The sequence below is a fragment of the Palaemon carinicauda genome, unplaced genomic scaffold (assembly GCF_036898095.1).
Source record: "Palaemon carinicauda isolate YSFRI2023 unplaced genomic scaffold, ASM3689809v2 scaffold849, whole genome shotgun sequence".
In the NCBI taxonomy this organism is placed as follows: domain Eukaryota; kingdom Metazoa; phylum Arthropoda; class Malacostraca; order Decapoda; family Palaemonidae; genus Palaemon; species Palaemon carinicauda.
The window spans coordinates 61,827-75,581 of NW_027172148.1; the positions used below are offsets into that span (position 1 = coordinate 61,827).

The window sequence follows — 13,755 nt, forward strand, 5'->3', positions numbered from 1 at the left end:
ATCCCTTTTAAACTAGTATAACAGGAGTTTCATTTCATATTTTGTCTTGTGGTTTTACAGTCACTTACTGTAGTCCTCTTCTTCCTTCACAAGACTCCTACACTCTTCCCTAATCAGTGCAATATCATGCCAGCGGTCAGGTGGTTCAGGTCCCAGGTGTTCCAAATCTATCGCATAATCTTCCCACCTTATACGTGGTCTTCCTACAGGTTTTCTTCCCTCTGCTCTACCAAGCATCACTCCCGTGGAAATCCTGCTGTCCTCCATTCGGTCTACATGTCCAGCCTTTGTGCTCTTATGCTGTTGGTTATTATGGGTAGCTCTGATAACTCTGTCAATTCATTGTTGTCTCCTTCGCCAAATCTCCGCATTGTTGTCATGTAATGGTCCCCATATTCTTCTCAAAAGTCCATTTTCAGCTATTAAAAGTCTTCTCTTCAATTCTATAGTTAACCTCCATGTTTCACAACTGTGAGTCAAGATATTGTTGTATAAGTTATTAATTTAATTTTTCTACTCAGGTTTCTGGACTTGGAAATTTCTCTGTGATCAGAGGCACCTTACTCCTGTGGCTATCCTAATCTTTATCTCTTCTTCAACTCTGTTATCTGAGGTGACAGTTGATCCCAGTTACTTACATTTATCTACGCCCTCCAAGTTTAATCCCGAACATGCAGTGTTACCAATTTCATCTCCTTGCTTTGAAACCTTTAGAATATTTTTCTTCACTGATTTTTAAACCAACTCCTGAGCAGGCCTCTCTTGAAGCTCCAAGCATGCTGCAGTTCTTAGAAATCCTCTCTGCAGATGTTAACATCATCAGCATAGGCTAAACAATCATAATTCACTACTAGGTTTATTGTTATTGTCATTGTGTCTGCTTCATTATCTACTCAAGGGCCAAATTAAACAATAACGCTGACAAAGGACAGCCTTGTTTAAGTCCACCTGACACTGGGAAGTCCTCTGTTAATTCTCCTCTAACTCTTACTCTGCATCTCGTATTACTATAACACATTGTGTCGGCCTAATCAGTTTTGCTGGTTTTTTGAAATACTGGGGGATTTTCCATAAGGAATCTTGGCGAATACTATCAGAAGCCTGTTTATTATCAATAAATATCTACTGTACTCCCAGTATTTCTCTAGAATCTGTCTCGGTGGGTCTCCCTTCTCTAAAACCAGCTTGTTAATCACCAAGTTCTCTCTTGCAATAGATATAAAGTCTGTTGTAAGGTATTTTGCTAAAATCTTATGATCTACTGACAGTAAGCAAATCCCTCTGTAAGTTGAACACACCGTTCTGTCATTTTTCTTGTGGATTGGCACCGTAACTCCTTCCCATATACCAGGCATAATCTCATTGTTCCATCTGTTAAGGACAATTTTAATGATTTCTCTCTGCAGTCTTTGTCCTCCATGCTTCATAAACTCGGCATTGACACCATCAGTACCAGCTAGATCCTTGATTTCCCTCAGGATTTCATCTCTTGCTGGTAATTACCCTCTCTTGTGATCTCTTCCTACATCACCTCTGTATTCGCTAGTCTTTCTGTTTCTGGTCTATTTAGCTAGTAATTCTGCAAAATATTTAACCCATTTTGGTTTAACACCGTCTTTGTTAATCAGTATATTCCCCTGTTTATCCTTGATCAGTTCCTGCCTAGGTTGGTATTCTTTTCTGATCTGATCTTTATTATTTATCTTATATAGTTTAGTCTATTGTTTCTTACTAGGCAGCTTTCATTATTGTACCACTGAAACTTATATATCATTCTTTTTCCAGAAAGTCCTGCATTTGATCATATAATAGTTTATAACTGCCATTATTTAAAAGTGGGTTTTGCAATGGAAGCATCTAATTTTGATTGTAGTGGTTAAAGTCTTCTCTACACAAGACAACCTTCATAGTTAGAACATAAGAAGGTAGTATGGAAATCTTGACTTGTGTTCCCTGTGATGCGAGCCTCTACATAAGAAAGCCATGGTGTCTGTTGTTATAAAGCTTTTATCATTTATTCTGTATTTAGTATCTTTTGAGTATTGCATTATTATATACAGTACAGCAGTCAAACCAGACAACTGACTCATGTTTTCACTTCAGGGGCTGAGTGACTATAGAAGCTATTAGGAACTTTTATCTGAGAAACCTTATTTGACCCTGTAGAGGGTAGAGACATTAGTGCGCCTTGAGCGGTCTACTGCTGTCATTTCTCGAGGATCTTTGCTGTCTCATCCAAACTGCGATATTGTTATGCATAGGATCTATGCTGCGTCGCTTCTGATCGAAATGCGATATAATTGTAAGTAGTCCTCTTCTTTACTCATCCTGTTCCAGTTAAATCAACACTGAATGTAGCCTCCCCAACCCCAATTCTGTGCATAATGCGCCAAATTCATAGGGCCAATTCAGTCGAAACCGTATCCAGAATGACAAGCAAGAGTTTGTAAAACAGTTGTAGGTAAAGGGGCTATAGCCAAAGTTGCACTACTTAATACAATGAATGTGAATGGGCATACTTTGTAATAATGATCTTGAAAGTTATTCACAGAAATTGTGAACCATTATTAGGTTTATAGCGTATCTCTTTAAAGATTGCTCTGCTGAAATAATTTTGTGCCGATGTAAAACTGGTCGTAACTGTCTCTTTTTGTGGTTTGCATTGTACATCTCAAATTTGGGTGTTAACCTGTTTATTTAACTAAACACTATTCCTTTAAAGTTTTAGGTGTGATTCTTGATTGCAAATTTACTTCTGAGGTACACATTCTGTATGTTTCTTCTTCAATTGCACAAAACAATTGCCTTATTGAGAAACTCTAAGATTTTCCAGTGATCAATCTATAAGAAATGGTTTAATTCTTTCATTTTACCTTGTTGTGAGTATTGTTTTCCTGTCTGAACTCAAACTGCTGACCTTAATTTGTTGGACAGGAACTTATTGGTGTTAAATTTCTTATTCCTGTTCTGTATGTTAATCTCTGGCACAGTCATTCAGTAAGTTGCCTTAAGTTTTTTCATAATTCTGACAGTCGCTTGCATTGATTTTCCCAGACGGTATCATTCTTTACGTAGTACTTTGTATGCAATTAGTTTTAACAGTCTTGCCTTCTCCATCATTAGGCTCTCAATACTACACTGAATTCTAGAAGTCTTATTCCAGCTGTGACTAGATTGTTGAAACTTCAGAAGTTTAAACTTGCTGCGAATGTTTTTGTTGAACAGACTGGACAAGTTTCTTTTCATAGCGTATATAATTCATATCTAAAATTGTTACTGATAATTAAGATATTTCATATTCTTTATTCATTACGTCTCATACAGTTTATTCATTTCCTTCCCTTCCTGGGATATTTTTCCTTGTTGGAGAGTCTTTGGGCTTATAGCATCCTGCTTTTCTAACTAGAGTTGTATCTCTTAGCCAATAATATTAATTCAGTTTATATACTAGGATAAAAGGTACCTCAATTCTGTTGTATAGTGTATTAGGATAAGTTATTTTTTTAGCCTGAATTATTTATTATTTCTCATAGTTTATTCTATATTTCTCCTTACTAGGCAGCTTTCTTTATTGAAGGCTTGGAATTTATCGTTACATGTCATGCAGTGGAGCATGTGATTAAAATTGCCATCTATGAAAAAGTGCAATTTGTACAAAGGAAGCATCTAATTCTTATTGTAGTGGTAAAAGTCTTCTCAGCACAAGACGAGGTTCGTAATTTCAACATACGATGATGTTTCAGTTTACTAGTTGATGTGTTGAGATCAAACTATTTTGACCAGCCATATGGAAACATCATTTTGGCGTGTACTGTGATACAGTATTTAGATTCAAGATGTTTGTATTGCCTACAGTGGTACCATGTCACAATGCTTACAGTACATGACAGGTACCATAGTGTCCAAGTTAACAGTTACACCCCATCTTTTTTAAGTGTGAGAATAGAATGTCTGGCTGCCTTTCCATTTCTTTTGTCGTTGTCATCCTCTCTTAGGATCATCACGTGGGACTTTAATGATGGTCAAACACTCTTATAGGAAAGCTCACTAGTATCTGGTAGGTTATTTTACTTGGTGTTGTCTTCACGTTTCTATCAAGGGGGATCGTGATTGATCTGCAAATCCTTAATCATATTACAGCTTTTCCAGGTTTTGTGCCATTCACAGAGGATAGTGTCATCTAACATGGTAGGCTGTGACCCATTATAACCCCTTCTTGGGGTAGGGAATGCAAGGGCGACATGCATAGCTTCTCGTCGTACTAGACTGCACGTTCACCCCGGGTTATTTGCCAACTAGATGGCCAAAGGGACTCCTATTTTAAATGACTAAGGTTTTTATAGCTAGGAACAATACAAATTTATTTTTTAAACTGTGATGTTGCTTACCCAACCATGTCACGCTGCTTGGAGTAATTCCCTTATAACTTTTTCAAGTCGGACTTGTGTATCAGTGTTACATTTACCAATTTATTTTTACAGTTATGATTATTCAGTACCTCTTCATAGGGTTTCTCCCAGAGAGAATATTTAAAGAAAAAATCTTATTGCTCTTATGTCTTGATACAATTATTTTGAAATATTTTGAAAAGAATAGATTGAGATTTATATGCAATATAATGATTTAATTTTGTACATAACTTCATATTGGATTTTATGTAATAGTATTTCCCATCCATTTATTATTCTTACAATGTAATAGTATTTCCCATCCATTTATTATTCTTACAAAGTTAAACTTTAGGTTGTTGAAAACATATGGTCTTGAATACCAGCTCTAGTTTACAATGAGGAAAATATGCTAGAAGACACGTTATGTTGCAAACTTGCCAGCTGTTCAAAACCAAGTAAGAGCTGGTACTTTATCCTACATGGTATACTGTACAGTATAGACATAGCTGGTAATCTTCTGATTTATTAGTACTTGGAATTCTAATGTAGAAGAGAATTCTAATGTAGAAGAGACTTTCTACAGTATTTTATATAGAATCGATACAGTATTATTAATTTGCAAATTATTGTTCTCATTAATAACTTGCCCTTTTTATGTAATCCAGTGTGGTCAGTTACCCACAGTGATATTGCATTATTGTTTACTATAAGAATTAAGAATTTGTGTTGAAAAAAAGCTACACTAGATATTCTTCTTATAATTATTCTAAATCTCTTGACTCATAGACCTATCACTGAACAGATTGTTTAATTTATATATTTATTAGCATTATAAAGTAAGCCATAAAACATTTTTAAATTCAAATATTTATTCATTGAAAATATTTAACTTTCAGTTTTGCAAATAACTTGGTAGTTAAAAAATTTTAATTCTACAAGATGTGGAATTTCAACAGCAGTTGTCGGTTTAAAGTTTCTGGCAGAAAAAGAGCAATAATAGTTTCATACAAACATTCAAGAGAAGAGAAGCAGAAGCAAGAAAGTATTATGACCAAAAGAGTTACAGCAAGTTAACAGAAGTTTCTACACTGAAGAAGAATGTCTTGTAACCCACAAGACAGGCCTCTTCATAATGCCAGGGTCGGACAGCTTTGTCTGGCTTTGATGGGACATCTTCACCTAATAATGAAGGGCCATTTTGCCTGGCAGTGAAGGGGCATCTTGGCCTATTGTTGATGGACGTCTTCACTGTGATAGGCCTCTCATACTAGCAGTGATGGGCCTCTTTACCTGGCAGTTACAGACCTCTTCCTACTGGCAACAATGGGACTGTTGGTCTTTGTTGGCATAACTGTGATGGGCCTCTTTGTTTTGACCGAGACAGGTGTTTTCATACTGGTAGCGACTGACCTCTTCGCCTGGTACTGATGGATCTCTTCAGAACCGTAATTGGTGGGCCTTTTAGCTGCAGCAACAGTGGTGAGACTCTTCGCAGCGGCAGTATTGATGGACCCCTGCATCGGCTTGATGGATGGATTGCTTCGCAACTTCGGCATCATTGATGGTCTCTTGCAGCATCGGCAAAATTGATGGGTCTCTTGCAGCATCGGCAAAATTGATGGGTCTTTTCGCTGCATTGCATAGGGATGATTAACTGCATCGCGTAGGGATGATTGAGGGCCCTCTTTGATGCATCGCGTAGGGATGATTGACGGCCTTCTTCGCTGCATTGCGTAGGGACGATTGACGGCCCTCTTCACTGCATTGCGTAGGGACGATTGACTGCCCTCTTCACTGCATCGCGTAGGGACGATTGACTGCCCTCTTCGCTGCATCGCGTAGGGACGATTGACGGCCCTCTTCGCTGCATCGCATAGGGATGATTGACGGGCCCTCTTCGCTGCATCGCGTAGGGATGATTGACGGCCCCCTTCGCTGCATCGCGTAGGGATGATTGACGGCCCTCTTCGCTGCATCGCGTAGGGATGATTGACGGCCCTCTTCGCTGCATCGCGGAGGGATGATTGACGGGCCCTCTTCGCTGCATCGCGTAGGGATGATTGACGGCCCTCTTCGCTGCATCGCGTAGGGATGATTGACGGCCCTCTTCACTGCATCGCGTAGGGATGATTGACGGCCCTCTTCGCTGCATCGCATCCCATCATTGATGAGCATCTTCGCTGCATGACAATGATTAATGGGCTTTTTGCTGCATTTGGATGATTGGTGTGCCTCTTCGCTGTACCGTGTCATTGATGAAACTCTTCACTGCATCGTATCGTGATGATCAATGGGCCCCTTTACATTGGCATTATTTATGGACCTCTTCGCTACATCACATTAGGATAGTATACTGATGGGCCTCTTTACATCGGCATGATGAATTGGCCTCTAAGCTGCATTGTGCTGCATCACATTTTGATGATTGATGGGCCATTTCGCTACATACCTCTTAATCGCATTTGGATAATTGATGGGCCTCTTTGCTGCATTGCATTTGGATGATTAATGGACCTCTTTGCTGCATCACATTAGCATGTTTGATGAGCCTGTTCATTGCATCTCATTGTGCCATTGATGGGCCTGTTCGCAGCATCGCATCGGGATGATTGATGGCCCTATTTGCTGCATCCAGTCGACGTCATTGATGGCCCCCTTCGCTGCATTCCATCGACATTACTGGTGGTCCCCTTCGCTGCATCCCATCGACTTCAATAATAGTCCCCATGGCTGCTTTCAATCTACGTCATTGATGGGCCTCTTCACTACATCATATGGCGTCATTAATGAGCCTTTTCGTGACATTGATGGTCCTGTTCGCTTCATCGCATCGGCATGATTGATGGTCCCATTTGCTGCATTTCATTACGCCATTGATATGCCTCTTCGATGCATCCCATCGGAATGATTGATGGCCTGTTCATTGCATCTCATTGCGCCACTGATGGGCCCTGTTCGCTTCATCGCATCGGGTTGATTGATGGGCCTATTCGCTGTATCCCATCAACGTCATTGATGGGCCCCTTCGCTGCATCCCATCGACTTCAATAATAGTCCCAATGGCTGCTTCCCATCTACGTCATTGATGGGCCTCTTCGCTGCAACTCATCGCGCCATTGATGGTCCTGTTCGCTGCATCGCATCGGGATGATTGATTGGGCCTCTTCGCTGTATCCCATAGACATCATTGATGGGGCCCTTCGCTGCATCCCATCGACATTACCAATGGGCCCCTTCGCTGCATCCCATCGACTTCAATAATAGACCCCATGGCTGTTTCCCATCTACGTCATTGATGGGCATCTTCGCTGCATCGCATCGGGATTATTGATGGTCCCGTTTGCTGCATTTCATTGCCCCATTGACTGGCCTCTTCGATGCATCGCATCAGGATGATTGATGGGCCTGTTTGATGCATCTCATTGGAATGATTGATGGGCCTGATGGGCCTGTTCGAAGCATCTCATCGTACGATTAATGGGACGATTCGCTGCATCTCATCGAGCCATTGATAACCCTCTGCGCGCATCGCATCAGAATAATTGATAGGCCTGTTCGATGCATCCCATCGGAATGATTGATGGCCTGTTCATTGCATCTCATTGCGCCATTGAAACCCCTGTTCGCTGCATCGCATCGGGATGATTGATGGGCCCATTCGCTGCAGTTCATCGCGCTATTGATGGGCCTCTTCGTTGCATTTCATCGTATCATTGATGAACCCCTTCGCTGCATCCCATCGACGTCATTGATGGGCCCTTTCGCTGTATCCCATAGACCCTTCGCTACATCCCATCGACATTACTGAGGGGCGCTGCATCCCATCGACATTACTGAGGGGCCCCTTCGCTGCATTCCATCGACTTTAATAATAGTCCCCATCTACGTCATTGATGGGCCTCTAAGCTGCATCTCATCGCACCATTGATGGTCCTGTTTGCTGCATTTCATTGCCCCATTGGCTAGCCTCTTCGCTGCATTGCATCAGAATGATTGATGGGCCTGTTCGATGCATCTCATCGTGCCGTTGATGGGACTATATTCACTGCATCTCATCGAGCCATTGTCGGGCCTCTTCGCTGCATTGCATCAGGATAATTGATGGGCCTGTTCGATGCATCCCATCGGAATGATTGATGGGACCGTTCATTGCGCCATTGAAACCCCTGTTCGCTGCATTGCAGCGGGATGATTGATGAACCCTTTCGCTGCATACCATCGACATCATTGATGGGTCCCCTCGCTGGCTGCATCCTATAGACGTTATTGATGGGTCCCCTCGCTGCATCCCATCGACGTAATTGATGGACCCCTTCGCTGCATCCCATCTACGTCATTGATGGACCCCTTCGCTGCATCTCATCGCGTCATTGATAGTCCTGTTCGCTGCATCGCATCGGGATGATTGATGGACCTCCTGTTGGATGCATCTCATCATGTTATTGATGGGACTGTTCGCTGCATCTTATCAAACCATTGATGGGCCTCTTCGCTGCATCTTATCGAGCCATTGATGAGCCTCTTTGCTGCATCTTATTCCTCCATTGATGGGCCTCTTTGCTGCATCTTATTCCTCCATTGATGGGCCTCTTTGCTACATTGCATAGACGCTATTGACGGGCCTGTTCAGTGTATTTCATAGTGCCATTGATAGACCTGTTCATTGCATCTCATGGCGCCATTGATGGGCCTGTCCGCTGCATTTCATCGCACCATTGATGGGACTTTTCGCTACATTGCATAGACGTTATTGACGGGCCTGTTCACTGCATTTCATAGTGCCATAGATAGACCTGTTCATTGCATCTCATGGCGCCATTGATGGGCCTCTTCGCTGCATCCCATCGACGTTATGGATGGGCCTCTTCGCTGCATCCCATCGACGTTATGGATGGGCCTCTTCGCTGCATCCCATCGACGTTATGGATGGGCCTCTTCGCTGCATCCCATCGACGTTATGGATGGGCCTCTTCGCTGCATCCCATCGACGTTATGGATGGGCCTCTTCGCTGCATCCCATCGACGTTATGGATGGGCCTCTTCGCTGCATCCCATCGACGTTATGGATGGGCCTCTTCGCTGCATCCCATCGACGTTATGGATGGGCCTCTTCGCTGCATCCCATCGACGTTATGGATGGGCCTCTTCGCTGCATCCCATCGACGTTATGGATGGGCCTCTTCGCTGCATCCCATCGACGTTATGGATGGGCCTCTCCGCTGCATCCCATCGACGTTATGGATGGGCCTCTTCGCTGCATCCCATCGACGTTATGGATGGGCCTCTTCGCTGCATCCCATCGACGTTATGGATGGGCCTCTTCGCTGCATCCCATCGACGTTATGGATGGGCCTCTTCGCTTTATCCCATCGACATCATCGATGGGCCTCTTCATTGCATCCCATAGACATCATTGATGGGCATCTTCGCTGCATCTCATCGACGCCATTGATGGGCCCCTTCGCTGCATCCCATCGACGCCATTGATGGGCCCCTTCGCTGCATCCCATCGTTATTGCTGGGCCTCTTCGCTGTATCCCATCAACGTCATTGATGGGCTCCTTTGCTGCATACCATCGACGTCATTGATGGGCTCCTTTGCTGCATCCCATCGGCGTCATTGATGGGCCCCTTCGTAACATCCCATCGGCGTCATTGATGGGCCCCTTCGTAACATCCCATCGGCGTCATTGATGGGCCCCTTCGTAACATCCCATCGGTGTCATTGATGGGCTCGTTTGTTGCATCCTATCGCTCTATTGATGGCCCCATCGCTGCATCTCATCACGTCATTGATGGACCTCTTCGTTGCTTCTTATTGCGCCATTGATGGTCCTGTTCGCTGCATTGCATCAGGATGATTGATGGGTATCTTCGCAACATCGTCATAATTGATGGGCCGGTTTATATTGTCACAGTTGATGGGCCTGTTCGTATCATCACAATTTATGGGACTTTTTATTGTCATGATTGATGGCGTCACTGTTGATGAGCCTCTGCATTGTCTCAATTGATGGCACTCTTTGCACTGCCATGATTGATGGCCCTTACTGCCATGATTGATGGCTCTGTTTACATTATCCTTATTAATGCATTATCCTTATTAATGGTCCTCTTCCCATTAGCATTATTGATGGGCCTTTGCAGCTTTGATGGAACTTCTTCAGCATTGCTGGCTATCTTTGCAGAATTGGCATGATTGATGGGCCTCTTTGCAAAATCCTCATGACTAATGGACTTCTTCGCAGCAACGTTATGACTGACGGGCCCCTACGCAACGGCATGATTGATGGGCCTCTTTACGTCGGCATGATTGATGACCCTCCTAGCAACATTGTTGTTATTGATGGGCCTCTCCGCAGCATCGGCATCATCGATGGGCCTCTGCGGCATAGGCATCATTGACGAGCCTCTTCACTTGCAGCATTGACAGGCTTCAAAATATTATCATTGATGTCCCTCTTCGCACTGTCATTAATGGCCCTCTGCATTGTTATAGATGAGCTTTGTTGTCACTGCTTTTGCTAGATAAGAATCCAGTTTATAATTGGCCATAGAACATTGGCCAATAGGAGGTTGTTCTTAACACGTTGTTGTTCTAACACATGCAGTTCCAAGTTAATCACGGGTCATATTCATGCAGGCATCAAAAGGTCAACAGATTGTGCAGTTGTAGTATTATCCAATGTTAACCATCCCTGTGAAAATAAATAACTTGCTGTTTAATGAAAACAAAAGTTATTAATATTTTATCGATTAAAATATTAATGTAAAGTAATATACCACTGGTTATATATGTAGAAATGTAATTTATTAATAAAAACTGCATACTTAAACTGGCTTATCAATATCACAATTACCAGTTGAAGGTCTGTAATTTATACGTATCTATAACAAGAAAGCCAGTAGACAAATGCTGGAATGGAGTCTACCTGTGAAAAGTTTAGTTATTTCTCAAAGGTTTTTTAAATGGAACACCAGTGTTTAAGTATGCTATAACATGCATTATAATCTGTCTTAAAATTGAAAAAGATAAAACAGATTTCTCATGACAAGAATACATTAAACTTTTAATTTTTATCATTTCATTACTTATATATTTTTACAGACTTTGAATCAGCTTACAGACTTTAAATCACACCAAGAGGGCTCTACCTAAATATAATGTTATTTTGCCTTTCTACTGTTATAATCCATACATAAGCTTCCTATAACTCTCTATATTATCAAAACAAACCAAAATAGCATGACTTTTCCAGCCCATAACACACATAATCTTATCACTTTCAATATCTCGATATATTATTAAAATACTTCCAAATTAATGTAACTTTTCCAACCCATAGCACTTACAATCTCTCCACTTTCAGTATCTCTATATATTATTAAAATACTTCCAAATTATTGTAACTATTCCAACCCATAGCACTTATTATCTCTACGCTTTCACTATCTCTATATATTATTAAAATACCCCCAAATTAATATAACTTTTCCCAGGTCCCAGCACTTATAATCTCTTCACTTTCAGTATCTCTATATATAATTAAGATATCCCCAAATTAATGTGACTGTTCCAGCCCATAGCACTTCTAATCTCTCCACTTCCAGTATCTCTGTATATATTATTAAAATATCCCCAAATTAATGCGACTATCTACATTGCCTACCTATAATTACATCAATAAAACAATCCTAAATAATCCGATTGTTTCCAGGCCAGTGCTCCCTACAGTGACCTAATCTGCCCGATTTGTGGGAAATCCAGCAGCCGACGAGATAACCTCGAACGCCACATCAGAAGTCATCTCGACGACAAGCCTTTCCAATGCCCCTTCTGTAATTACAGAGCTCAGCTGAAGTGGAATATGAAGTTACACATTGAGAGGAAACACCAAAATCTTGGGTACCATCAACAGCAGTTTCAAATTCAGAGATAGAAGAACTTTTTGGTATTGTCTCTCATATTTACAAAATTGTTGTAAGTAGTGTTTCTCTTTAGACAATAAAAATCAGAATTGCTGTATAAGTTTTTGATTTTGCCTTTATTTTGAATCCATGAAGGTATATATTTTTACATGTGATATGTTTAATACCAAATCCTTCTCTATATGGTGCATTATAGAGCTATAGAAAAATGCGTGTTTCAACCATTAGACTCCTTTATAAAAGAAAATATGTATAGAATTTCAATCATAAACTAAAGGAGATTTTATATAAACAAACAGTTTATTGAGCAATTAAAAAAGGCTATGATTTTCCAAATATAAAAATTGAAATCAGTATACTGCACAAACTTACCTATAAGCCCTTATTAACTAGAATCTTTCATACAAAATTGAAAAGATGTATAACATTATCCATTCAGAGCAATTAATGAATTAGAGCTAACTGATTAGGACAAACTCACCTCTGCAAAAGAAATGATGGATATTCAAAAAGTCTGGGAACACAGAAGAGGGCAAAGAAGACCCTGAGCATTCTATTGGTTGCAGTATTATAATCAATAATGAACACACTGCCACTAGCTCATTTTTTTTTTAATATTGCAACTCTGTAAAATAGAAGATATTAGTAGCCAGTTTGCACAGAGAAATATATTTTACACAATCTTGGTTAACTAATTATTATTATTATTATTATTATTATTATTATTATTACTAGCTAAGCTACAAACCCTAGTTGGAAAAGCAAGGGCTCCAATAGGGAAAAGTAGCCCAGTGAGGAAAGGAAACAAGGAAAAATAAAATGTTTTAAGAACATCAACCCCACCAAAATAAAAAAACTAACAAGAAGAGGAAGAGAAATAAGACAGAATAGTGTTCCCAAGTATACCCTCAAGCAAGAGAACTCTAACCCAAGACAGGAAATGAAAAATGAAGCCATTTCTAGTCCACTGCAGGACAAAAGCCTCAGACATGCCCTTACTCATGTCTTGGGTTTAAGCCATTTTCATCCACATTCTGACCACTGTGGATTGATGATGGTGGGAGACTTTAGGCTGGTCTCAAACCAAAACTAACCTAGTACGGGTAGTCCCTGACTAGTACAGCTTGGCTTATCATGGAAATACAGAATACCTTTCACCACGTTAAGGTATTCCCACTCAGAGAGGGTTAACTGATATACATGGCCTATCTAATAGCTTTAGCAATACTTGTATCACCTTAATAAGCAGGGCAATTTTATCGTTATATTCGAAACGGGTTTGTAAAAAAAAAAAAAAAAAAAAAAAAGACCCACAGAGTAATGGAAAATTTATGATTTATTGCAAAAATAATTATGAAACAAGAAAAATGTAAAATGTATTGTCTTTATAAGCAATACTTCATAATGCGATCAACATAAAGAATGGAACAAAAAT

General features: G+C 40.8%; 1 protein-coding gene across 1 annotated transcript in view; it reads left to right on the plus strand.

Moving 5' to 3' along the window:
• The window catches only part of LOC137637563 (protein tramtrack, beta isoform-like), a 62,319-nt gene extending 49,922 nt beyond the window's left edge, over positions 1-12,397 (plus strand). The window contains exon 7 of the mRNA XM_068369719.1: positions 12,110-12,397. Coding sequence (XP_068225820.1) covers positions 12,110-12,331 — 222 coding nt within the window. The 3' untranslated portion in view covers positions 12,332-12,397. The remainder of the gene's footprint in view (positions 1-12,109) is intronic.
• Positions 12,398-13,755: the final 1,358 nt, after the last annotated feature.